At 40.3% G+C, this 27,250-nt stretch overlaps 2 protein-coding genes across 4 annotated transcripts; both read right to left on the bottom strand.

Annotated features, from left to right (window-relative positions):
* LOC141918135 (uncharacterized) lies at positions 1 to 15,467 on the bottom strand. 2 transcript variants are annotated; one of them, XM_074812216.1, is made up of 11 exons: positions 15,339 to 15,467; positions 14,573 to 14,692; positions 9,002 to 9,088; positions 7,055 to 7,279; positions 5,637 to 5,843; positions 4,584 to 4,817; positions 3,233 to 3,386; positions 1,970 to 2,079; positions 1,721 to 1,834; positions 935 to 1,081; positions 1 to 344 (listed from the first exon to the last, which is right to left on the bottom strand). In XM_074812216.1, exons 3-11 carry the CDS (start codon positions 9,077 to 9,079, stop codon positions 219 to 221), a joined length of 1,395 nt encoding a protein of 464 aa, XP_074668317.1. In that variant the 5' UTR covers positions 9,080 to 9,088; positions 14,573 to 14,692; positions 15,339 to 15,467; the 3' UTR covers positions 1 to 218. The 2 variants fall into 2 exon arrangements, with proteins under 2 accessions (XP_074668317.1, XP_074668318.1); XM_074812217.1 differs by lacking the exons at positions 14,573 to 14,692; positions 15,339 to 15,467 and adding an exon at positions 12,602 to 12,660.
* Positions 14,934 to 27,179, bottom strand: LOC141918136 (lung adenoma susceptibility protein 2 homolog). 2 transcript variants are annotated; one of them, XM_074812218.1, is made up of 7 exons: positions 26,806 to 27,179; positions 25,653 to 25,979; positions 21,647 to 21,797; positions 20,393 to 20,501; positions 18,897 to 19,028; positions 16,480 to 16,553; positions 14,934 to 15,562 (listed from the first exon to the last, which is right to left on the bottom strand). In XM_074812218.1, the coding sequence occupies exons 2-7, from the start codon at positions 25,927 to 25,929 to the stop codon at positions 15,463 to 15,465; spliced, it is 843 nt and encodes a 280-aa protein (XP_074668319.1). In that variant the 5' UTR covers positions 25,930 to 25,979; positions 26,806 to 27,179; the 3' UTR covers positions 14,934 to 15,462. The 2 variants fall into 2 exon arrangements, with proteins under 2 accessions (XP_074668319.1, XP_074668320.1); XM_074812219.1 differs by having other exon boundaries at positions 27,017 to 27,179.
* Between the last annotated feature and the right edge of the window lie 71 nt (positions 27,180 to 27,250).

Raw genomic sequence — 27,250 nt, 5'->3', positions numbered from 1 at the left:
TAACGGTAGAAATTACTTTAATATACAATCAAATTACATTGCACTATAAATAAAACATGATAAAAATACAAAACATTTTTTTTTATAATTAATAACCCCCAATTCCTCTTTTTTCTGAACATCTCCTCTGGATAAATAGTGAGAAAAGTACCAAAAAGTACTGCTAGAAACATGGTGATGGTGAAGAAATCCGTGGAAGCATTAACTGCTAACAGAGGTTATTTGCCTGATTTTTTAGCAGGCTTTGGGAACTTCTTAAACTCAGACTGTTTCTTGAAAAAAAGCTGAGCCAGGATATGATCTGCTGTTCCATGGAAGTAGTCGTTCATACGAAGAGTTTCCAGCTATGAAGAAAAAAGACAATTATTTTAAAAAGAGTAATCACAGCTACCTGATCATTTTTACAATATTAATAATACAGAACATTCAAGTGCAACTCGAGTCCAAGATGAAGACAAATTAGTATAGAAGTATTTAACTAATGACAAGGCTTACACTGGGCTGTCAACTGGATGTGTGTAGCCTTAAATAAATACACCCTTGCTCTGGCTCCCAGGGTACAGACTTTGTTTACAAAAATCTCTCCCTTTTGCGGGTGCTCAGCTTGTAAAGACCCTTAGCCTGGCCGGGCCACCCCAGGACAAGCCCCAGCCGTATGTCCTGCACAAACACGAGCTGACTTCCACCTCTTACACACCCACAGGAGCATGTCACACCCTACCACAGACCTTTTCTTTGTCTTCCCCACCTCCTGTTTCTGTGTACAGGGGTTTGATAGCTGTTGTATGCCAACCATTCACACCAGAGGGAATTTGGACTCGGCATATTCTTAGCATTTCTTTGGGAAGGTGTGCACCAAAGCGTAAAGCTTACGTGCGTGAGAAAAGCATAGCTGAGCATTTTTTTAATTCCCCTTGCCCTTAGGAATTCTCACCTGGTTTCCTGTACTGTAGGCTAGAACCAAAAGCAGATCTTCATCACACACGCTCTTGAGAAAATGTTGGGTTCCAACGGGGAAAAATATGACATCGCCAATGCCAATGTTGAAGTTGGCCGTGCCTCCAGAGAGAATAACTCCAGCCTATCGCAAGTAAAGCACCAATATTCAACAACAACAATGCTCAGTGTGCTGTTCCTGGATAACTACACAGCGACGGTCCCAGCACTGCACTGAAATCAGCCAGCGCAGCATCGGCGTTTTCACCGAGACGCCAAAAAAGTTGAGGATTCCCAGGCAAATTCTTGAGTAAGAACACGGCAAGTCCTTACGTTATGGAGTCTCATCTTACTTATCTTTGCACTTCAAATTTGCACTGAGTGAAAAACATAATAAAATCCCATACTCTAAATCTTAATACTAAATTCTCTCTATTTATCGGTTCCTCAGAGGCGCTAAATCAGAAGTACTGCTTCTTTTTTATTTTGTTCCCCCAGCATTCAGGGGAGTGGCTCTTTCTCTAATAAGCATGTGTGATTTTGCTGAACAACTTAACAAGAGGGAAAAATTCAGCTCTTTGTATAACTCCACTTTGACCGACAAGCTCCCGCAAACGTAACTGAGATCAAAATTTTGTACGGAAAAGGCAAGCGTGGACGCCGAAAGTTTTGTAATGCTACTAATTGTAGTATCATTATCAGGGCTGGGAATCAGTTATTAGGTCTGTAATTGTTTTACAGCCCAAACTCCATTGATTTATCCCTCACCAATGTAGTAAATTACCTGTCCACAGCCGCTAATGACATAACCCATCTCATTAGCATTGAAGTGGAAATGAGGCTGCCCCAGTCCGTTGCTGGTTATCCTGAGAGTTGCTAAGGTAAGGGTATTTTCATGCTGAAAAGCAGAACAAAAATGCCAAGTTTGGTGGTTTTCTGAGCAGTGACACGACAAAGCAGTGCTGAGCCCCCAGAAATTGCATACTATGCTTTACGTTTCAATAGCTATGGCATCCATTTGAAAGCACGTTACCTTGTTCAGAGACTCACTAAAAATTTTCTCTGTTTCGTTTAGTCCGGTGCCATTTATGCGGTAACGAGCCCACTGGAAGACTCCTCCTGGAAAAGGATATTCTGCTGACCCTAAAACAAAGAGAGCAAAATGAGTGTTCCCAACAAGGGTTGGTTAACGTTGCTTATTCATGTATTGGCCAACTTCAAGACGCTCAGCGTGAGGCCTCGAATCTTATGAGCCTCTGGAACCAAAAAGAAAGCTCATTTAGCTTATCGATTTGTCACGCACAAGGCACTACGTAACCTCCATTACTGTATTTTTCTATAGTCAGATAATCATAATGAAAAACCCTTGACTAGATTTTTTCCATCCCAAATTGCTATCAATAACGACACACTGAAAGAACACTCTAACTTTCAGTATATTCATTCATATTAACCTTTATGGCACCGATTGTGTCTCATATTTTGTAAAGTACTGCTGACGCAGAAGAACATTTTGGTCTAAGTGCGAAGATTTTTGTCACACATCCATTTCTCATTACCTCCATCAGCTGTGGGCGGAGCTCTGGACCTCTATTTCCTTTTTATAGCTTCTATACTACTTGGAATTAAGTTTTGTCATCTATGTTTATTAGGTGCTCACTGATAATCACTAAATCCAGAGGGTTGTTTAATACAACTGTCGATAAACCAAATGGTGAATGCGGTTCGATGCTGTTTATGAAGTTGTATTTGTAAAAGAAAAGGGAGGACATAATTAAGTGTACATTAAGGTGTTTATTCACTGACACTTCAGATGCCACCGCAAGATATTCTAAGCAGCTCAGCACCAGTCACTCTCTAGCTAATCCGCTGCAGGACTTCCTGGCCTATTAGATTTGAATTTCCAAATGAAAAGTTTAGGTTTAGGTTATTGCTCAACTTAACTGTAGCAGGGAATGCACCAGTCCTGGGTACACACATCAGCAGAGAACCTTGAGCCAGGCAGTATTTAGCTCATGCCCTGCTGCTTACTGGCATTCTGCTCTCATATCTGCTAAAATCAAAAGGGTAAACTGCTTTGAGATAAGAATCAGGTTATACATCTTCAAAGGGCAGTAATTAGATGTATTACCATCATATTTTTCGTGTTATCTCCTTAAATTCTTGTAATTTCTCCACTTTTTAACTCCTGTTTCAGTGAATCAATTATAGATCCCCTCCTCTCCCCCTCTAGAAACACAGACAGCATACAAAATTACATACAAAAATCTTACATACAAAATTCTTCGATGAATACCTTTGAGATTGTAGAAGTACTGCCACACAAGGTTGTCTGGGGACTGCACGTAGGTGGCATTTTGCACAAGCTCATCTAAGTTTGGTGGGAGGTTAACAGCTTGATCTTCTGCTTGTTTCTTGAACGTTCTGATGAAGTTAACTCCACCTTGTGGCTGCGGGACACACAGTGCAGAGGAAGTTGAGAGACATGCAGCAAACTGGCTCTGCAGAGAGATCTGGACAGGCTGGAGCGATGGGCTGAGGCCAACTGGGGGAGTTCCACTAAGGTCAAATGCTGGGTTCTGCCTTTGGGCCACAACAACCCCCAGCAGCGCTACAGGCTTGGGGAGGAGTGGCTGGAGAGCTGTCAGTCAGAGAGGGACCTGGGGGGGGTGATTGACAGCTGGCTGAACAGGAGCCAGCAGTGTGCCCAGGTGGCCAAGAAGGCCAATGGCATCCTGGCTTGTATCAGCACTAGTGTTGCCAGCAGGGACACGGAAGGGATCTTACCCCTAGACTAGGCACTAGTGAGGCTGCCCCTCAATGAGTGGGTTCAGTTTTGGGCCCCTCACTCCAAAAAGGCCATTGAATGACTCGAGCGTGGCCAGAGAAGGGCAACGGAGCTGGTGCAGGGTCTGGAGCACAGGTGTGATGGGGAGCGGCTGAGGGAACTGGGGGGGTTTAGTGTGGAGAAGAGGACGCTGAGGGGAGACCTCATGGCCCTCTACAACTCCCTGAAAGGAGGGTGCAGAGAGGGGGGATGAGTCTCTTGAGCCAAGGAACAAGCGCCAGAACAAGAGGGAATGGCCTCAAGCTGTGCCAGGGCAGGGTCAGACTGGCTCTTAGGAAGGATTTCTTTGCAGAAGGGGTTGTTGGGCGTTGGAATGGGCTGCCCAGGGCAGGGGGGGAGTCCCCATCCCTGGAGGGGTTGAAGAGTCGTGTTGACCCAGCGCTGAGGGATGTGGTGGAGTTGAGAACGGTCAGTGTGAGGTTCATGGTGGGACTGGAGGATCTTCAAGGGCTTTTCAAGGGGCTAATTGGGAAGTTAGCTTTGGGCTTCACTATGTTATTTTCCCTTACACCCTTGGAAATACAGGTGCTCCTCCATGCACTGGCGATAAATGAGAAGAGTGGAGGAGAAGAAGTTTCTTGGTGAGAGCATCATCATTTATTTCTCCTTGTGTATAAAGGAACACACAGGGTGGCACAGCATTCTGCAAAGGACGTGGGTACATCCTTCCACACTGGTGGGACTGGAGAGAACTGGGGTAGGGAGGATCCTCTCCAAAAAATTAGAGAGCGCGTTCTCCTGGACTGCAATATTAATGCGTAGAAGACTAGATAGAGGCTGGCTGCCCTATCGTACAGACCTTTAATGCTCTAGCTGCTATATCCTCTGGGGTGGAGAAAAATGCGTCGTCTACGTCCAAGGTCTGAAGCTCTTCATGCGTTGTAAAAAACAGCAAGAACACGCAGTCCTCTGATCCTACATTCTTTATCCAATGCACAGTGTTTCTAGGGAAGAAGATCACTTGACCAGCCGTGACGTTGTACGTGGTAACCACGCTGTCATCTGCACCAATTACTCCAATCCAGGCTGTACCCTGTAACATAATCAGAACTTAACGATCGGAATGAAAATTTTCTCATTTAATCCACAATAATTCAAATAACCGGAAGGCTCTCAGGAAAAAACATATTCTGATGCACTTTCTAACAAGCCTTTGTGACCTTAAATCCAAAATAGCATTTTAAGTGACAAGATTATAAATGGTTTAAGGAACACATGACAAATACACATTGCTCATACTTAAGCCATTTCTTACTAAAGAGGCTGTGAACAGCTGTAAAAGAGTCATTATTGACCAAAAACTGCTGGAGAGAGGACCAGGTGTTTGTGGAATGCCTTACTCCAAGAAGGATCCCCTATCCAACTGGAGCTGTTCAGTTCTATGCTGATCAAAATATGAATTATTACTCTTAGAAATAAATGGATATCTGAGATATATCTAAGTGCTTCCAAAGAAAGATCATTTTGTTGTCAAATTAATATGCTACCTTCAATTCCTCATGGTGAGTTTCAATTTGTACTTGAATAAGTACATAAAATTTTCAACTTTCAGGTGTCTAAAAATCTCCTCTGACCTCAGTTTTTATACTTCATTGGAAACTACAGATGTTTGGTACTCTTGCCAGTAACAACATTAAAGAGCCTACTTCAAGCATCTCCATTTGAAAATGTTATTTCAAGCAAGAAAACTAATGTCATACATCAATTAGTGCTAATTTTGCTTTTATTACCTGTTAAAATTTCCATATAACACATACATTGGGGGTTTTTTTACATACATACATCCATCTATATATACGTGATGCTTTAAACTGCAAAGCCAGTTGGGAAAGTTGAAATAATCAGATAATACCTGTAGGAGGTAGCCGTGTTCATTGGCATTAAAATGCCAGTGGGGAGCCCGAAGCCCTTTGCTTTTGATCCGTAAGGTTCCAAAAGTCATTTTGGAGCGATGGTTATTGATACTTTTTCCAAATTCCATTTCTTCATCGCTTTGATATTCGTTTACATCCTTCCTGAATCTTGCCCACTGAATTTCACCACCTGGGTAGTTATGTACCTGTAAAGTTAGTGAGAGTTGGAGAATTGTATTAATTGTTGACAGCGGTGACCAAACAATACAAAAATAGTTCAGAAAGTTCTTGGTCAGGGCAATACCGAAGGGACCTATTCCTTTTCTCAGCGAGGATTCTCTCTGTATGTACTTTAACCATTTTTCACAATCATTTATATACTTTCTCATGTTGTGATGTATTGTTTCTACAAATGAGAGAGAAATAGTGATATCAAGAATAAAATTATCCGCACCGCCTCTTTTTACATCATTCTGGACTTTGATTTGGGAAAGGAGTTACATATATGCTTAATCTTTTAGATTCAAAATATTCAGAACATTTTCCAAGTAAGACGTTTTCCGGAATTTCTACGGTTGCAAACTATTTGCACCTGAAGCTATTTCTTTCCCAATATTTGTACTCCCTCTAGAACATGTTTTGTACTTGAAAGAATCCCCTTGCACCGAGGAAGGGCGTATTAAAAGGGTTGCTCTCCTCTTAAACACTTTTATTTGCATTCTTAAAACCATGTTTTGTTTAAAAATTAATTACATAGTAAAAGCTAACAAGAAAAAGTACCAGGATGGCTGTTATTAGCTTCAAGTGCCCTACTATCTAATCTATCCTTTTCCCTCTTTTGCTGAAAAGCAAAAATGAATCAGGAATTATTTTTTAGATGAAGTTATATTTAGAGGATGGAGTATGTCTTTAGAGTTTGCTCAAAGGATATGTTTGTCTAAGTATCAAAATACACCTAAACCAAAGCTACATAATTCCTAGGGCTTCATTACATTGTCAATTAATTCATTTTAGCCCACTGAAACAAGAACACGGAGTTCATTTTTTCTTGCAACATTTGTTTGAATCCAGTCCTAAGAACGAAGAGGTTAGTCTGTACTAAAATTAGATTTTTCTGGTATTGTTTCTCAGGATTTCATACTCTACAGAGAATCACACATAAAATGGTTGTCTTGTCTTGCAAGCTTAATCTGTTGGAGCAAATATTCAGCTCTCCAAGAGGCACTCCAGAGATCCATACCACTTCTGACATCTGTTATGAATTGGAGTGAAACGCTGTCAGGAAGTTTTGGATTACAAAAGAAGCCTGGAGAACAGGTTTAGAGCGATCACCTAACACTTAAAAAATAGGTGAAATTAATTCATTAAACTTTTAGATATGATGCTAGACTATTAGTGCACAAGAGGAACAATTTACCTTTGATTTCCCCAGATGATTCAGGAACTGGAATTTGACATCCACACTTTTTTCAGCTGGTTTTGGGGAAGATGTGCCATCGTCTGTCACACCCGTCTCTTTTACAAAGGCAGGGTTCTTTACGTAGACCAAAGACAGGGCCAGCACTCCTATTGCCGTGGTGATAACACAGGCCAACAGACAAACTAGAAAGACTTTCATTAGGGGCCAGCTGCCCTTTCTTTCCTGAAATTAATACCCCCCCCAAGCAAAAAAAGAAAGTTTTATTAGATCTAACACACAGTTTTGATAGTTCTTTGGTAATCAGATCAGTATGCCTTTCAGAAACACAGGGGAACCTTACAGAGCATGTTATCAGATTGTGGCTGTCCATTATTTCATCAAGTAAAAGCACGTTTTCCTCATCCTGGGGTCTTACAAACGCTTAAAGATTTTTTTTCCTTGCTGTTTCTAAACTTTACCACAAACCACTGAAGACCTGTAGCATCAACTCAGGCCAAACCTGCATCTCTGGGACAGAAACACTCCCCCTGCTTTACATCACGTCTCACACAGCCGGAGAAAACAGGCCAAACTGGGGAAATTTCATCTGTACTAACTGCTCGGGGCATCATTTCTTTACTACAAATTTCCTTTGGGGATATTCAGGCCTCTGGAGGTGAAGGGGAGAAGCAGCTGCACACAAGTTCATTACAGAAAGCCAGGGCACTTCTCGCACCATGAAGCATCACCCAGGTGAGGATATTCAGTGTTTCTTGTCCCTTAACCATTTTTGCTGCTGAAGTTGCAGCTTTGGATGAATAGGGACTGCAGTTTGTGGCTCAAATATTAAAACTCTTTACTGATGCTGGGTGCACAGCTTGATCCGCCTTCAAAAGCCTGATTTTTCAGACAGTGAGTGCCTGAAAATGAGCTATGAATGTTCATTTCTTAAACTGGACAATCAGAAATGAAAAAAATTGAAGATTACTGGCTGATTTTAACAAAATGACCTTTTTCATGAGTGTATTTGACAAAAGTTCTTTACAAATACATTTCTCTTGCCAGCAGAGAAGTGCTCAAAATATCCCCCTATTCTATTTGGTGATAATCTGTTTTTCAGTTTAAATGACTCCCTTTTTGAAGCTTGTGTTCAATTAAATATCACAACAGTCGTACTCAGACTGCAGCGTCTCATCAGAGAACAAGAATTTATAGTTAAATGCATTCAAAATCCCCATTTTCCAGATTTGAAGGACCTTTAATTTGCAGCATTTTCACAGCAGTGGCACCAATTCCAGAATTATTTTTAAAGCCGAAAGCACGCTGTACATAGTACGTAATAATAACTAATACAGAACACTCAACCTCAGCACAACTGCGTGGAGTGAGTTATGTGTGAGGAAATCACCAGCCTTGGTGTATTTATAGCCAAGAAGCAGCACTGTGCTGACTGCAAACAAACGTAACGGCTGATGAGCGATACGCCAACTCTTGTTGCGCGGAGTTAATTCAAATCCCAGGAAGCAAAAAACTTTAATGGGAAAATTACTGAGAATTACTTTTCTCAAGGGCAAAAAAAAAAAAAAAAAAAAGATGAAACAGTACTCTGATGTGCAACTCAGTAGAGATACTAAACATTACCACAAGATGAGCTTTTAAGTAGCTCTTTTTGTTAAAATCAATGGGGAATCCTCCAAAGATAATTACTTTGTCCAGTAGTTAGAGGATAACGAATTTAGCTATTAACTTAAGTGGGGCCAGGGAATTATGTCTCACAGTTCAGGTCCTAGCTAGTGCACACGTGCATTTTAGGATCTTAGCAAGTGAAGCTCTTTACAGCTTTTATTTTTTTCTGGGCCTTCTTGAGGGTATGGGGTTAGGTCATATTACAAAATAAGGGTTTAATCTTCAGGCTGACTCTGTTCATAACATTTTGATAACACTGTAAAAGAAAATGACTGGTACCTCTTTCTTAGGCCACTCTTTTCCTTTTGAAGAACTTTGTATGCTCTCTCCATGCATTTCAAATGCCTGGTTATCCATTTAGTACAGCTGAAATAGATTAGTCCACAGAAGACAAAAAAAACCATTGAAACAAAAGAATGTTAATTCCGATATGTGCTCAGTTATGTTTCAGAGTCCAGGAAAGTGACTCATCTTCTGCACAGTAAACCCTAATGGCATTTGGGGTAGTACCATTGTGCAGAAATGTGATGCAATACAAAAATCTCTTCTTCAGCAAATTACAACAGAAAGGACAGACTGTTTCCACATTCAGATTTTACATTATTCAGGTATCACATGAACCCTAAGCATGAGATGACAATGAGATAAGAGTCTGAAGCATCAAATACTTGGGGGGGGGGGGGGGGAAAAAGATCAGAGGCCATCTAGCTCCTTTACCTATGCTAAGGACCAGTTTGGGCTGGTTGTGTAATCTACTTTTACAACCACAAAAACGGTTGAGGTTCTGGAACTTCTTTGGCAACCCATTTCCCTGCTTACATATTATTATAATGAAAAAGGTTTTCACAAGCCTAAATACCTCTTGCTGCAACAGAACTGTTACATGTTATCCTCCCACAATGGACCTAACTACCTGGGCCATGCCCTACCAGGCGAGACCAACAGTACATCCAGCCCAGTGCTTTTCCTCCAACAGGGCTTTAGGAAATGCTAAGGGAGAGCGTAGCCTGGCCACTATTTCCAGGTTACACCTTTCATACCTCACAAGCACACAGAACTGCTGGATGAGAGATACTAGAGGAAACAGCCTCTTCCCTTCAGAGTTCATTCTATGAAAGACTCCGCGACTTTGACAAAGTCTTTTCTGAACCTGCTGATACTCCCTGACCTCCTAAATTTACTGGCTGCTGCTTAAAACAAAGAGCACTTCTCAGTCCTAAACAGATCTACTAGCTCCTTTAAGGCCTCCTACACTTCCTCATTGTGGGATTTGAGCCACATCAAACACACATTCCCCTCTCCAAGCTGAAGGTCTGAGCCTTTTTCCTCTCCCCCATTAGGCAGCTCTTCCATTTCAGCCACTCTCCTCTGGATCTTCTCTAACTCCACATTATGAAATGAAAATAAAGATTAGCAGTAGACGTCATTGTTAGCTGCTCTCCAAGTATTGTTTTCCACCCATCTTTACACTTCCCTAACAATAATTTAATATAGACTATGACTCCTTGTTTTGAGGCACACAAGTGCTACCCATAAAAAGGAAACTAGGTTTGTGTAATACACAGTGTTTGTAATGACCTCTCTCTTTTTTTCCTTGATATAGTCCACATTTGATTATGTCCTTCTGAACTTCGAAGAAACTGAGGAGAAGCTTCTTGCCCTATAATTCTTTGGTATCATTTAGCTGACTTTTTGTTAAAAGTTCCTCTGCTGCTCCCATTTCTAGACCATGATGGGACTGCACTGAGTTCAAAACATTACTGATAACTCCAAGGTAGCCTCAGCCTTTTCTCCAAGGGATTAGTGTTAATGCTGGTGGGTGCAGTCCACTGAACACAGGTAGCTTGCGTAAGAGCTATCAATCACATCTTCCTTGTTGTAACCTGAGCTTTATCCACCACCCGCTGCCCTTGATGTTTTAAGTAAACGTTATACATTCGCTGACATCATTTATTACTCCCTGGGACCAAAATTTTCCTTGGGCCTCCCTTACATCAGTAAGGGACTGGCTGTTCACCATCGTAAACGACAAGGAACTTTTGGATTATTTGATTATCTTTGTCAGCTCTTCCTCCTTGTCTCATTTTTGTGCTTTGGACTTTCCAAAAAGCACAAAAGTCCAAGCTGACTCATCTCTAGGGACAATCCTGGCTAGTTCCCGTACACTTCCTTCTTGAAGACCATTGAGGACATATTACATTTATTTTGAGGACACCTGTATTTATGTGAGGACACACGACATATTACGTTTATTTTCACTGCTCCATATTAGGATATCCTGCAAGTATATCTTAAATATATGTATTTTTATGAACTGCCAAACTCCTGAGCTCCTTTTTCCTAGACCTTTTTTCACAGGATTTTACAAGCAGGTCTTTGAATTTCTTGTAGTTGCTTTTTTCTATCCTTCCCCTTTCCCATTCTAAAAATCTTGAAAACCTTACGAGAAAATGCTTGTATTAATCTTCACTTTCTGTATCAAAACCTCACATCATCCTAGTCTAAAAATACCCTGGATACTCTCTATTCAACTTAATTTTCCCAATAAGTATTTGGTTAACTAGTATCTCCTGAAGGCAAGTTATTCTGTCAGTTGTTTACAAAAATGTTCTTTCCATCTCATCCTTCTTGGTTTGGTGGTCTTCATGGTAGGTCCTCAACATAACAGCACTCAGGCTTTTTTTTTTCTTTTTATTATCATAAAGATCCTTTTAACAGATTCTCTCCCTCTATAGTCCAGACTTCGATACAAAGGTAAATATTTATAGAGAAACATATTTTCCCTCCCTTTTTCTTCAGGACCCACCTCCACTTTTGTTCTGTATTAATCCATTAACAAACGGAATATCCCACCAAGGAAATATTTACGTTGCCTAAATCACAACTTTGTACAGAACCATGGACATTCTTCCATTTCGTTTCCATGGAGCCTGCACGTCTTAGATGTTAAGCAGACATATTCACTATCCTGTTTTCTGTATTGCTTCAACCCTTTTTATAAAAACCCTATAACCATGGTTACTATGCCTCTGGTCACCTTGCCACTGATAAAACTTACATTCTTTTGTCGTTAATCCTAGTTTAAAGCCTTCCTTCCCAAGTTGGTAAGCCTAAACTTACAGAAGCACTTATTTTTCCTTATGATACAAAGCCCACCTCTCCTCAGCAGTCCTTTCTGGAAGAGCTGTGAAAGCTCAGCCATTCCAAACAGCAACAGCAGGATCAGATCAATTAAAATTAATGAAAAGTTTCTCTCGTTTGCTTTCGAACAGCAATTCTCTGCACAGTGAGAAACCTACCAACTGTAAAGTTGACCAAATATTTTGAGGAAGGACATAAAAATTAAAAACTGTGGTAGAGCACAGAATCCACGATCAATGAGAAAGAAAATATACATCACGATTTTCAGAGGTTTCACAATCCCGGATATACATATATATATATGTGAGAATCCATATGCATCTCTTGGAAAACAAACACAACTGCTCTGGCAGTGTCAGAGTTACATAGGAAAGAAATGATTAAGTAGGTAATGAGTGACTATGGGGTTTGCAGTTTTTCAGATCCTCCTTTTCAGACTAAACCAGGTACAAATTCTAGGCAAATTAACCCTCTGCTGGCAGCCCTGATAAGTCTTCATGGTATCTGGAGCCTGAAATTAAGTTTTCCTCTCTCAGCACCTTTTTGCATCAGTGTGAATACAGCAATGCAGAGAGATTTGCTAGTGCAGAGGAAAAGATAACTGCAGCATAGTCATTCCATTTCAAGACCAGTATCACAATGGACTCTCTCATTAAGCCTTTAAAAGGTAAAAAAAAAAAAAATCCCTGAGACAAAGCCCATCTATTTCCCTCCCACCACACCAAGTCATAGTCTTACCACAGATACGGTCTGCACACGATTGAAGAGAACAATACTTGTCTTCCTCAAAGCCTTTACTTCCCTCAGCGCCGTTCTACTGATATATATATATACAGTGTAATTCAGGAAGTGTCCTCCTCATAAAAGATTTCCTGTATATGCAAATACATAGGATCACAACTACTTGTGTACATCCTTAGCAAACAACTCTTGTAACTTGCTGAGGAACACTGCCTTTCCTTTTATCTAGTCCTGCTATTTTATTTTAGTATTTCCTCCAACTGCTGGTCTCTGTCTTTCTACCTGCCTTTTTGTTTTCCCCACTGTCACCACAGAAAATTAGTTCAATAAAATCCCTTTTCTCCGATCCAACCTCAAGGCCAAGAGCATCACTGACATCTTGGATAGAGCACTTACTTTTCTTTAGTACTTAATTTACATAGTCCATTATTTCTCCTGAGTGCCAACTTCTTTATTCTAACTTGTAAGCAAACTAAATTCCAGCTACAATTGCAAGAACTGACCAGAGTATACAATCAAAAAGTTCCTTTTTTCTATTGATATATAAAGGATCAAATCCCTCTTTAAAATACTCTTTAACGGCCAGAAAAATCTTGATAGCATTTAAAAAACCTTATTTTTACGTGAAACCAGTTGTCTCCACTTGCTAACGGTGTTTTATTGTGTTTTTCAAAATTATTTTATTCTTATTTGAATTTCTGTTGTTTATAACTAGAAGGTGTCACTCATTTACTGCTTAGTTTCAAATACTGAAGGTACTTTTATTTCACACAGTAGAGTATCCCACACAGTGGACCTTCTCCACGGCCAATATAAAGTTAGTAACTATGAATATTCAATAAAGTCAACAATACTTTTAGTTGTTACCGAGGTCCGTGTGCCCTAAAAACTGGAAAAAGTTGTGTTGAAATTCTCCAAAGCACATTTAACTGGTAAAGGAGAAATATCTGGAGGCTAATAAAAAAAAAAACCCCTCCTAAGAATGATGAGTCTCACAAATTTGGATAGGTATGAGGACTCTCCGAGGAGAAATTAATGCAAACGACTTTCTAAACAGCAAAGAAACTCTGCTCTAATATCAAGAGGTGTTCTAAGGGAGCAGGGGGTGCTTTACAGTTGTTCTCTGCACCCCTGCAAGCAGGATACAACCAGTGTGTATAACCTCTAAGCACTCTCAGGGCATCAAGTCTTGCTTTGAGTCCACCTTGCTTGTGCTACCAGCACCCCGAGGAGTATCTGTACTCAAACAACACAGCATACACACACTCCGTGTAACTACCTACGCACAGCAGCCGGAGTAGTGCAAAAGTAGAGCAAATTTATCGTGATCCACGCTCACACACGTGTGATGCCAGGGGAAAAAAACCTCCTTTTTCCTTGTACATCTGAATTCCTTTGATAAAATGACCACTGGCAGATACTCTCTTAGTACAGACAAGAGTTACACCCAGAGTATCAGTTGGTTTGTACATTCATGTCTCAGCAATGCAAAGCTTTATAAAAGCTTCTCAAAATGTTTTCCTTTTCTGTACTCTGATTTCAGATCTAGCTCTGAGCATTTGAGAAAGACCAATAAAATCTGTCTGAAATATGTTATTATGTATTACTTACGATCTACCTATGTTCTCCTGCCACAGCATTCATAAAATGAACTCATTTATTACCTCTCTGCTTACTAATTCTTAACAGGAAGATGGGAGAAATATGTAGCTAATCTTTCTTCTACTTTTTCCTCTGGTTTCTATTTCATTTCTCAGAATCAGTACACACTCAGGTACCTGCTTTCTCATGTGTACCTATAAATATCCAGATTAAAAGGAAACAGCTCACTAGAAAGGCATGAGCCATACATATTTTATTTACTGACAGCATAAAACGCTCAGTTACGTTATATAAGCCTCAGAAGAGGTACAAAAGGCTTCTTTCAAAATGTTCTGTCAATATATTTCAACTCAAATTACTACTTACAGCTTTTCCCTTTGTCTCTCAATTTGCTGTTGCCAAATGGGATCAGTCCTACTCCTCTCTCCCCTGCACAAGTTCTGGTGCTTATCAGCAGCTTTCACGAGCTAATTCTATTCAATTGTGCTGAAAAAAAAAAAATATTCTATTACTTCTCTGCCTGTTTAGGCCCAGTGAAGGATTTTATATGCTCTAAAGCTAAGAACAAAGCCAAGGAAAATGGAAGGGGGATTAGGACTTCCCAGGAAGAGTGACAACCAGCTGCTGGCTCAGTTCAGTACACCCCGCTCCAAACCAGGATGTCTCCAAACAAGCACCTTCTCTCCCCAAAAGACCAGGTTTCCCCAGGATGCGAGAGGGGGACAACTCAAAAAACACTTTTTAATACATCTGGTAAGTTTGTGGTCAGGGAACAAGGAGCCGTTACATCAACTCAAGTCCTGTTAGAAAGAAGAGCACTGGAAGTATTATGTAATTATATTCTTGTTAAACTCCACTGCTTAACTTCACACGCCACATCGAGCTCCCCGTTTCTAACAGGCCGTGTAACAAAGTGATGACTAGAATTGGGCAAATAGTCCAGGTTTTTTGTAAATTTTTATGAACAGAGATTCTTCCATGAAAATGATCACATTATTTTAATGAAATGTTCTTTAAAAAGTGGTATCTCTTGTCACATATTGTTAGATCCTTCTGGAAGCACTAATACTCAGTTAAGCTTTGAAGTAACTAATGAAAAGAATGAATATATAAAGAAATACTGAATATGTACAGAAACACTGAATACAACATTTTTGAGAACGTGCACTGGTTCAACATTCAAAGAAATTTTGAACCAGTGGTCAGGCTGACAAGTTATACAATATTAAAATATTTTTAGATATTAGCTTCACGGATTATTCTTCTTCTTTATCTTCTTGATGATCATCGTTCTGCTCTTGTTGGTTACTGTTATCTTCAACGACACTTTTAAGATGTGACAAATGATGTAAAGCCCTGGATTAGGAAAAAATGAAGACTTAAACAATAATATACACACTGTTATTAAACACAAAATGTTGATTTTCAACAAACAATTTAACAGTTTGAATGGTATTATATATGGTTTACATCTCTATGTCTAACTGTTCCACTTTGTTTTAGAGATTATAAAAATACATGAAGAGATTTTTTTGTAAAAAGATAAAATACTTTTTGGAACAAATTTTAAATACATCTTCTCAAATACAGGTGCTCACAAAACCAGTTTCTATTAAATTATTACAGAATAGGTATTTAACACAGGATGTTAAACACTGCAAAACATTAGGTCATAAAATAACACATCGATACTGAAAATTACTGTGTTTTTTTAAATTAAAAAAAAATCTTAATTTTACATTACAGTTTAAAAGTGTACTGCAACACTGAGTTGTTGAAACAAATGTTCTACATAATAAAACCCTGTTTTCCATTCTGCCTTTTCTCAAACTTATTATTTCTTTAGTCACTTAACTGTTCAGTAGGATTCTACTTATTTCATTAATGAAATACGTTTTCTAGCAATTATTTTTGCCACAGTAGTGAAAAAAAGAAAATATTTTGTCCCATGTTATCAACTTCTCCGAGCCTGATTATCACAGAATCATCTAGGTTGGAAAAGACCTTGAAGATCATCTACTATCTTAAAGTCCATCTACGTGCAGCAATAATTAATCTATTGATACAGATGAAACACAAATGTTTATTTACAGAGGACATCTCTGCAGTCATTCACTAGTTCACTCTGCTCTGTGAACTGCCATGTTTTTAGTTATTCACTACTGGCTTATTCTCAAAGTTTTTGATCACATGACAACTCTCTTAGCTAATTTATCATTCCTTTTCTGCACTTCCTGAAAACAGTGAAGAGTCAGAAAAAAAAAATCACTTACTTCCGAATAGAATTAGTAAGAGGGATTCTCTCACTGTCACACAGTTTTAACTCAGCCTCTGCTTTCTCAGAAAGCTGAAAATGAAACAAACAAAAATAATTTAACTGAGGGAAGCAAAAGTAGCCGAATATTACAGAAAACATGCAATAAAACTTTATAGCATCATAAAGTAATTGAGGTTGGGAGGGACCTCAGGAAGTGGGCTCCTGCTCAAAGCAGGGGCAGTTACGAGGTTACAGCAGGTTGCTCAGGGCTTTATCCAGTCAAATCTTGAAAACCTCCAAGGACAGAGACTACACCACCTCTCCTGGATGACTTGTCCCAGTGCTTGGCTGTCTTCAGGGTTAGAGAGTTTCTCCCAGTGTGAACTTCCCGTTTCAACTTACGCCTCTTCCTCATCCTTCCAGCATGCACCACTACAAAGATCCTGGCTCCATCCTCCAGATACCCTCTCACAGGTGCAGGATGTCTACTAGGTCCCCCCAAACTTCCTCTTCTCCAGCCTGAACAAGCCCAATTCTCTCAGCTCCCCTCTGTAAACAAGTGCTGTAGCCCCCAACCACCTCAGTGGCCCTCCACCAGCTTATTGACGTCTCTCTGGAAACAGGGGGCCTAAACCTGGATGTAATATTATACAATTGCAGAATCACAGGTTGGTTTGGGTTGGAAAGGACCTTGAAGAACATCCAGTCCAACCCCCTGCCCCAGGCAGGGACACCTTCCACTAGCCCAGGTTGCCCAAAGCCCCGTCCAACCTGGCCTTGAACCCTTCCAGGGAGGGGGCAGCCACAGCTTCTCTGGGCAACCTGTGCCAGGGCCTCACCACCCTCACAGGGAACAATTTCTTCCTTGCATCTCATCTAAATCTCCCCTCTGTCAGTTTAAAACCGTTCCCCCTCATCCTATCCCTACACCCCCTGATCAAGAGTCCCTCCCCCCTTTCCTGTAGCCCCTTTCAGTCCTGGGAGGCCGCTCTAAGGTCTCCCCAGAGCCTTCTCTTCTCCAGCTGAACCCCCCCAACTCTCTCAGCCTGTCCTCACAGGGGGGTGCTCCAGCCCCCCGAGCATCTTCGTGGCCTCCTCTGGCCCCGCTCGAGCAGGTCCGTGTCCTTCTGCTGTTGGTGCCCCCAGAGCTGGACCCAGCACTGCAGGGGGGTCTCACCAGAGCGGAGCAGAGGGGGAGGATCCCCCCCCTCGCCCTGCTGCCCACACTGCTCTGGGTGCAGCCCAGCACACGGGTGGCTTTCTGGGCTGCCAGCGCACGTTGCTGGCTCACAGGCAGTTTTCCACCCCCCAGCCCCCCCAAGTCCTTCTCCTTGGGGCTGCTCTCCAGCCACTCCTCACCCAGCCTGGATTTGTGCTGGGGATCGCCCCGACCCATGGGCAGGACCTTGCCCTTGGCCTTGTTGAACTCCATGAGGTTTGCCCGTCCCCCCCTCTCCAGCCTGTTCATGTCCCTTGGGATGGATCCCTTCCCTCCAGCATGTCACCACCCCACACAGCTTGGTGTCAGCGGGAACTTGCTGAGGGTGCTTCGATCCATGTCCCCAACAAAGATTTGGTCTAAGGGCTGAGGGATACAGAGGGACAATCGTTTCTCTTGATCCATGTGCTCCTGTTTATACAGCCCAGGCCCTGCTGTTCCTCCTTTGCTGCCGGGGCACACGGATGGCCTATGTTCAGCTTGTACCTACTGAGACCTCTGAGGCATTTTTAACAGAGCAGGTCCCTAGCAGGCACTCCCCAGCCTGTTTTGCTGCAAGGGTTTCTTCCTGCCCAGGTGTCAGGCCTTGCATCTGTCCCTGTTGGCCTTCATGGGGCTCCCACCAGCCTATTCCCATTCCCATGTGAAACATTTCATGCACTACCAAGTAGAGGACAGAGGGTTTAAGAACTGGATGCAAGTGACATTAGGACAAAGGTAAAGAGATATAATAAAAGTCTGTGAAATCATTTTGAAACAGAAGTGCCACAAAATACCAACTCACTGATGCCAAAGGAGGCAAGGATAGAGCACTGGAGAAGGTCTGGCTTTTTAAAAGTTTTGTACATGTCCCTGAAAGCCTAGAATTAACAAGGGTATTCTCAGAAGGCAGTTTTTTCCAGGACACAGCTATGGCTAGAGCAGCAGAGAGCACAGCCTACTCTCTTCGGGCAGGATTGCCTCAAATGTCGCCATCTCCTGGCTTACAGCGCACTGTGGAGCGACGGGCCTGTCGCAGCGTCCCTGCGAACGCAGCAGCAAGAGGAGGAGGATTCGGGGCGCAGCAGGCTCGAGCATGTGCTCCTGATGCAAACTGGATTAAATCTCCTGCAGTGCTCGCTCTAAAATGCTTGAAAAACAAGTCTAGAAAATTCCTAATATTTTTTCTCGGAAACATACACAGCACATGGATTTTGACAAGACTGACTACTCACTTTTTCAAACTCTTCTTTTTGCTCAACAGTCTCATTCTGGCTTAAACTTCCCTGAATTGCTTGAAGTTTAAACAACATTCGCTTCAAAGCTTCAAGGGGTCTGTCATGATGATGTCCAGAAAAAGCAGTGTCCTAAACCAAAACCCAAAGAATTGGTTCATACTGCAGTGCACATAAAACAACTTTTGAAGTTTCCCTGAAAGAATTTAAAGGCTAATTTCTAGGAGTGTTTCCCTCTACCTGTTCTTTAAAGATCTATTTCTAAATTGTACGTGTTCTGGTTCATCTTAATGTATGGTCAGTGAAATCACTGGAAATACATTGTTAGGAAGACGTGAAGCAACACAGGAAGGCCTCAGCCCTGGTTTGTGGAAAATAATTCAGGAATATGAAGACTGTCAGTCCGTGTAATGCTATGACAGCAGTGCTGGAACAGGTTTCAACATTTCGTAGCTGACAGAGCAAGTAAGCTTCCTTAATGATAAACGTAGATTTATTCATATAATTAGCACCTATATATCTGCTCATTGTATAATCAAAAAGCAAATTTACTCACAGTGACAAAAATTCATGGATCATCTAGAAATACTTATGACTAGAAAGGTGTGATGATCTAGCAGAACCAAGAGAACAGGAGGCATGAAGGGTGAAATACAGCAAAGTGACGTTCATCGGATGGGATGATTTGAATTACTCGTGCACATCACTGGGTTCTGTGACAACAAACTCCCCTTAGGGAAACGGAAGGATGTGCTGCGGTGGGAAAACTTAGAGGGCAATGCTCTGTTTACTACAGGATGGGAAAAGAGAACCTTAGAGCAGTTAAGATTCAAGGAGAATAGGGCAGAAGGTAAAGGAACATCCCAATACATAAATTAACAGTGAGCCTTTTGACTACAATACCGGGCTCAGTGCTCATCTCCCTAGCTGAGAAAAGGATAAAGGGTTCATATAATTAAAATGAAAGACTGAACAATATTAAGACTGCCAAGAAGGGTGATTAATATGTGGGACTGGGAATACAATAATGAATAATCAAAAGAGTAAATTCAATCCACGATCCAATTCCAGTGCAACAGCATTAATAATAAGAAATATATTACTTAACTCTTGAACTTGACTCGTACCCAACAGTACATCAGCCAGGCTAGGAAATTTGTGGTATTTAATACATCAATAACAAAAAAATTCTTCCTTTACTCGAGCCAGGAAAATTATTATTTCAACAAAATATGGAGTGTAAAAGTCAAACTATTACTAAACAAAGCATTTCATAGTTAGATGCTTTCTTAATAGTAATTGTGACCAAGGGTAAGACTATAGGATTTAATAACTGTATGAATTCATCATGCTCAGATATGGCTAACCTACTGCAGACTTTCCACTTTATATATTATAAAAAGAAGAAAAAACAATTTATAGGTATTCTCCTTCTTATATTTACCAGTTATATGTATTTTGGGCACTCTCAGAAATAAATACTCAATTTTACTGACCTTATTTTTGTCATTTAAACAGTCTTCCAAGAACTTATGTATGATATCTGCCCTGGGGAGTGGTGGAGCACTCTCCATGTCCTCACAGCACACAGGCCCTGGTGGTTTGCTAAACCAACATTAAACACACAACGGAGAATAAGAACAGGTTTAGAAACAAAAAGGATTGGTTTAGGATATAGTTATGACGATGAAACCAGCTATATTGCATCAATGCAACACCAAGGGGGCACTGAGTAGTCCTGTCAGCACTAGAGAGAAACACACAACTATTTTTTTCCAGTTTTGCCAGGATAATTAAAACCTGGGTAGCTGTAAAAAATCAAGTGAACAAAAAAGGGAAGGTAAGGACTTCTTAACTATAATGTATTACACATGGAAGTTTTTCTTACACCTGGTATTCCTCCATTAATACTCAACTTCTACAGAAAAATAGTTACCTTCTGCTTATTGACTTCTAATTCTTCTACAGCCTCTAAGGTATTTTAATTCAAAACTATTAGTCTCAGAATCATTAATGGAGCCCGATTTCCAGGGCTGGTCTCCTGTGTGGGTATTCCAGTGGCTAGCAAGAGGTTAGCCCATTAGCCTCCCTCTCAACAGGACACGAACAGCACCGCTTCTAGTATCGCGTGCAGGAATGCTGCAGTTTGAGACTTTTACTCACCTGTTAAATACTGCTAAAATGAACCAAAAGTTCAAAGTCTTCCAGGGCAAACTGACAGACAACACCCAGAACTGCACACACCTTACGAGAATTTCCTACAGTTTTAAGAAGCAGCACTGATTTTCAACATTCTTTGATCTTATGAAATAACCTTTCAGTTCCTCCACAACTGAAATTTCACTCCTAAGACTGCTCCAAAACTTCCCAAAGCCACACTGCTTTTTCTAAAAAAATAGACTTCCCACTATTAACTTGTTTTTCATAAGCTATTAATCATAAACTAGTAAATCTGTCAGTTTAAGTTCCATGAACTAATTTTTGTCCTGAAATAAGTATTTCTTATAAATCACTGATATACAAAGATATTAAAAGGCAGCAATAATATTGAGAACACTCTTTGCAAGTCAGTGAAAAAGGGAGCCATATCCTGACCTTGAAGTATCAAATATTTAGCACTAGCAAGAAATTTAATACTAAATCCTTTCTTTATGTACAAGCCACAGCACCGTTGCTTATAATCTATATACAAAAGCAATTAAATACATCACACATTGTCACAAATTAGCCCCAAATATATGTTTACTTACAAAGCACCTGGAGCATTTTCCCATGATCTTTCTGCTCCTAGTATATCTGTTGTAGAAGGACTGCCATCAATTTCCAGATTATTTGACAAATCTTCGGTTGAGCTCTCCAGACCTCTGTCAGCCTTCAAGGTAAGCAGCTCAAGCTGGTCTTCTAAAAAAAAAAAAACCAAAGACATAATGTGTCCAACCCTCTTGAAGGGCATTATTTCCACATTACTTTGAATTGTAGGCAATCCTCAGAGAAAATTACTCCAGATGAATTAGCACTGGAAATATTTTACAGAGAGTATAGCCCCAATACAACTCCTTTGGTTACCATGGTATGGCAGTAGGGCACGTAAATCATCAGTACCAAACGGGATCTGCAACGTTCTAGCCAGGAGAGTATTTGAAGTAGTCAAGAGTTTCTTACGTGAAACAACTATCGTATGCAGCATTCGAGATTATTTAATGTTTTTAAGGTGCTTTCATGCTCTGGAAAGTATAATTAATAATAATTCACAATACAATGTTAAATATTACTTATTAATATTGTAAGTTCTTAGGTTAGTTTTCCTATTTCATACAGATTTTTCTAATAGCTGCTTTTACAGACACCTGGGAGAGAAACCCACACAACATACACACGCAAATCACATATACAATCACATACAGGACTCATATTTAAAACCAGGTTGAGACAAGCACTCAAAATGACAGACACATTCTCACATATTTCTTTATACCTAGTCTGTTCACGACTGGTAAAATGTTCTGTGTGAAAAGAAAGATGTAAGCCTGTATTTAAAGTTCAGCGTACACACACATTAGAAAGGTGTTTGCAGACATTTTTATATCCAACATTTTTATCATGCTGGTATTTCACAACACAAAGATCACCACAGCAGGACCTCCCTGCTTCTGAGGAGCAAGGGTCTGCTGCAAAAAGTAGCTGCATGGGCCATTCCCAAGGGAAGTTTTTATGTAAACTGAAGGCCCTGGATTAACCTAAATATATGGGTTACAAATATCTCCTGCTGACTGCGTAAAGTAGAGAAAAAGGCTGCACAATAAATGGTATTTTTTACCAGTTTGACAGGTTCATTTACACAATGTTTAGCAGTCTCTCTCCCTCAAGGTTACACTTCATGTAATTTAATTTAATGCTTGAAATTCTATTAAAATATTTATGGAATTACTGTCATTATCTTGCAGTCAGGTACTAAATATGCCACTGTAATAAATACTTTGCTGTAAAAGGAATGCTTAAATATCGATTTATATATGAAAACTTACAGTATAAAAGCTGTTTAACTTCATCAACTACTAGTAAGTGCTTTGAGTCATTTGTCAAAGATGGAAGTGAATAAATACTGTACAGTGCGGTCAGACTAACATAGCTAGAGAGTGTTGGCTTAAAAAATGTAAATGTCTTTATACACATACCTTCAAAATTTAAAAAAAAAAAAATGTATGAAATATCCTTACCTCTGGACAGCTTTTGAGCATGCCTGGAAAATGAGTTTTCACATGGGGAGAATGCATCTGGACTGTCATAGTTGCAACTTTCTTCTGCTTTGTTATCACCTCTCGGATCCAGGCAACCATTTTGCTCAAAAAGATTAGAATTGTCTTTATCTACAGAGTGTCTTTTTTTCAGGATCTCATAAGTTTGTGAAGAGGAAGCTTTGCCTTGTATATGAAAATTTTGACCATCGTTTTTAGTTGAATCAGAGAAAAGGTTGTAACTCTTAAGCCAGACTGGGTAGTGAAAATTGGGAATACTACTTATCCCCGATACACTTAAGTTGGACTTCTGACTGGTAAGCCACCTTGGATAATTTTTAAAAGTGTTAGAGTTCTCTTCAAAAGATAAGGGCTTTGAACTTCCTTCAGAGGAGGCAGAATTGTACCTATCAGGTATATGCATATCACGTTTCTTTTTGCTGAAGTCTTTGTGTGGATTCTGGGCAGCAACACCTTTCCCATTCTCCAGGAGACTGAAACCGCTTTCAGTCTCGAGTGATGAGGTTTGGTAAGGGCAGGAAGATGTTTTCAGGGACTGTCTGTTCCACTCACTACTTGGATGCCTCGATTTAAAAGGACTAGGCTGGACAAAGGGCAGTGATCCGTCCGCTGGGAATGCTAACAGATCATCTGTCGTGAGACTAATCAAGTCTGGGTCACACTCACTCTGCCTTCCAGAGGGTGAAGTAAGAGAACCCAATCCTACGTGCTGGTTAAAATCCTCCAGCGCTGAAAAACAAAGAGACTTTACATGAATTGCTAAACTTTAAGCATACCAAAAGGATACATTTGTAAGATTTACCATGAAGTAATAGTTTGAAGCTGAAATACATTCTTTACTAGGGGGGTACGGAATCACCATTCTTGCAAGAGTGGTTCTGTTTCTAATCAGAATCTCGATAAAAATCTTACCAGTCAAAAGTTACCCCTCCTTTCGTCCTACACAATAATTAAAGAAAACACTCAAAACTGTAAAATATTTAAGAGAAACAAGAAATCAACATTCTACAGCCCATTTTTAGTTTCACATTCAGAACTGTATTTTGCAGACATGTCCTTAGTACTTCAGTCCTAGTAGTGACACTTCCTCCACACCACAATGTTAGAGATGACTTCCCCATATTGAAACCGGGCACATTTACTAGAAAAAAATGGTTAAAAACAAGAGCTTGCAAGGCAAGTAGCCAGAAAATAGGCTTATAGACCCATTTTGTGATTCTACACAAACTTACATACTCCGTAAAATTTGACTTGACAGTTTTTCAGGGAAGAATTATAGCATTAAATCCTTTTTTTAACTGAAACGATGAAGCAGTTTGATTGATGAAAACAGGTTTTCCTCAGCTAATACCTGGAAGTTATTTTTTCTCACTTTCACTGTAATATCAGTAGGTGAAATCTGTACATTACAGCCTATTGTAACATACAAAACGTGTATGCGGACTAGCTAATGTCTGAACAGAGCTAATGAGACTTCTGCAAACAACAACAATGGAGAAATTTCAGAGTAAAACATGAGGAGATGACGTCCTTCATAGAACAGTTTCTCATTTTTAGTGATTACCAGAATGTTTCTTTTTGTTTGGGAAATCAATTAAACATAAGTAGAATGTGGTTTGTATTAGAAAAATATAAACGAAAAGCTAAACACCAGCTGTCTTGGTAAGAGAAAGAAAGGTGTGAAGCTAGAGGAAGGTTATAGGTTGAAGAAAATGCTGGTTATATGCTGAAGAAAAAAAAAAAAAAAAAGCCCTGATTAATACTATATGCTACCATAACTGTCCATGCCAAAGCAACCCAGGCAAGCATCCTTTTTCAGGTATGAAGTTTGCCTGTACTGAGGACTTTGTTATTTTAGATGTAATGGACAAAGAATTTGCAATATAAATTAGTTCAAGCACAGTTATCTACCCTAGATCTTCTCATAAACTGATTATATGAACTTTTAGTTATTCAAGCTAACTAATAATTACAGAAGCCAGTTCAAACCCACATATATTAACCAGCTGGGTTAGACTTCTGGCCCAAATGTACATTCCATAAAAATCAATGGATAAGAGGCAGATTTTGTTTTAAGACAAAGCAGTGTTTAAGGGAACTCTGTCAATTAATTAGATTCTGACTTTACTTACTCCAGAAAGGAAACTGAGATTTTTTTCAGGACTCAGGTTTAAGCAGTGATTTGCACTGTCTTCGCATATAGAAAACACAATTTCTATTCCATACTCTAGAGTTTATTATTGCATCCATGAGCATGCTCGTGAATTCTCACCAATCCACCAGGCATTTACAAAAAAGCACTACAGAGAATGACAAATATTGCTAGCCATGTCCGAGCATCATTTACTGTACCATAAAGACTTGCAAGCAGTTTTGAGGGGAATATTCCTTCAACAAAACACACCTGGGGTGAGATAAGGAGTTGCAACACCATCGGCAATGACAGGAAAAGAACAGCAAACACCAAAACTTACTAAGCAACGTATTTGCAGAGACATACCATGTTTTTCCTTGGCACGATGCTTTGGAAACTTAACTTGTTTGGGAGTGCTTTGACATATGGAGATTTTTCCAGTGCTTATTTCTGAAGAGGTGAGGCTTAAATCAAAATCTTCAATATAAGCTTCCAAAGCCTCAGATGCAGAGCTGTAAAGCTTGTCCTTGTACTGAATCCAGCTGTTTGAGTATGGATTGTTGCTGTCAGTGCTACAGCTTGTTAAAAGAGAAGATACTGTTGAATCAGAACAGACACTGCTTTCTTTTATTGAGCTTGTCATGGTTTTTATCCAGGTTTCTGTTGGAATCTTCACTCATCTTTTTAATCAGTCTAAATGGAAAAAGAAACAAACATGCAAGTGATCATCTCCACTGAAATGTTTTCCTATAAACTGTAACATATCTAGGATTTTTTACTTTTGTTTTGTATTTCTTACTATTTTCCTAAAAATTACTATTTAGCTATTCAACTTGCTGCTTTTCAAACAAGTTTGTCATACACATGTGCCACCCCTAGAAAACTCAAAGGCAGAAAATAAAGGCTCTGAAAAAAAAAAAAAAAAGATAACAACTGGGAAAACTTCTTGTATATTGAAACTTTAGTATAATGAGAACAACAAAATCCAGCTCCTCGCTAGTTCTAGAGGAACCTCAACACCCTGCTTTTGCAAGAACAGGATTTCATGTAAGAACTGCTGACATTTGTTGCCAAACATACAATTCAAAGAAACACAGAAGTTATCATAACTTTTGATTTCAGAACCAGAAGAGTAGCATTCACAGACAAAAGCAGAAGTAGCTTAATACAAAAAATTAAAACAACTCAATGTCACGAGAATAGGAAGCCATTACCCTTGCAGATATTTTTATATAACCAGAACGGGTACACACAGCTAGAGAATTTTACAAGCCACATGGGAGCACTTAAAATCATCCTATCTATGCAATTTAATCAACCTAATCCAAGCTGCCTTTGTAGCTCCACAAACTGTAAATTGAAGAGTTGGAAGTGCAGGCCTGTTCCAAACGCTGTAATCAGGATGGTCAAGGTCACAGAAAGGAACCTAACAGCTCATTTCACTGCTGTAGGCAAAGTACCATTTGAAAAATCTGTTACAGGCGCTGAAACAAGGAACAAAATTTAGTAATTTTGTTACCATAGAATGGTTTGGGCTGGAAGGCACCTTGAAGATCATGTAGTTCCAACCCTCCTGCCGTATTTAAGTTATATCCAGTATTTTATGCATACAAGGATCATCACGCAACCGCGGCATAAGGATTTACATGAAAAAGGCACAGTGGGGGTCAGCTTTTCCAAAGCCGAAGGGCTCTTCCCCAGAAGGCCGAGGAGCCGGGCTAAGCACTGACCTGAGGGCTGCGCGACCTCCGGGGGCCCCACCCTCACACACCACCCCCGGGGTGAAAACCCGGCCGTGGCGGGCACCCCCGGCCCCTTTCCCCTCACAAGAAGCAATCAGCTCACTAAACCATGAGGAAAAAAGAGCCTAAAGCACCACAACCCTCCCCAGCAACCCCGGCCAGCCCCACCCCACGATGCAGCCGCTCCTCCGGGCTTTGCCGCGCAGGGGGTTTGAAGGGACC

The sequence above is a fragment of the Strix aluco genome, chromosome Z, assembly GCF_031877795.1.
Source record: "Strix aluco isolate bStrAlu1 chromosome Z, bStrAlu1.hap1, whole genome shotgun sequence".
NCBI classification, from domain to species: Eukaryota; Metazoa; Chordata; class Aves; order Strigiformes; family Strigidae; genus Strix; species Strix aluco.
Note: the sequence above shows the minus strand (reverse complement) of the source record. Positions and strands in the feature narration are given on the sequence as shown.

Coding starts and splice junctions, on each gene's coding strand:
- LOC141918135 (XM_074812216.1), bottom strand. CDS start 9,079: ATGGATAACCAGGCATTTGAAATGCATGGAGAGAGCATACAAAGTTCT. Junction 2,080..3,232: donor GTACTTCTACAATCTCAAAG/GTATTCATCGAA, acceptor TCTTTGTTTTAG/GGTCAGCAGAATATCCTTTT. Junction 1,082..1,720: donor TCATTAGCGGCTGTGGACAG/GTAATTTACTAC, acceptor TACTTGCGATAG/GCTGGAGTTATTCTCTCTGG.
- LOC141918136 (XM_074812218.1), bottom strand. CDS start 25,929: ATGACAAGCTCAATAAAAGAAAGCAGTGTCTGTTCTGATTCAACAGTA. Junction 19,029..20,392: donor GTTTAAATGACAAAAATAAG/GTCAGTAAAATT, acceptor GTTTTGGTTTAG/GACACTGCTTTTTCTGGACA. Junction 15,563..16,479: donor CTTACTAATTCTATTCGGAA/GTAAGTGATTTT, acceptor TTCCTAATCCAG/GGCTTTACATCATTTGTCAC.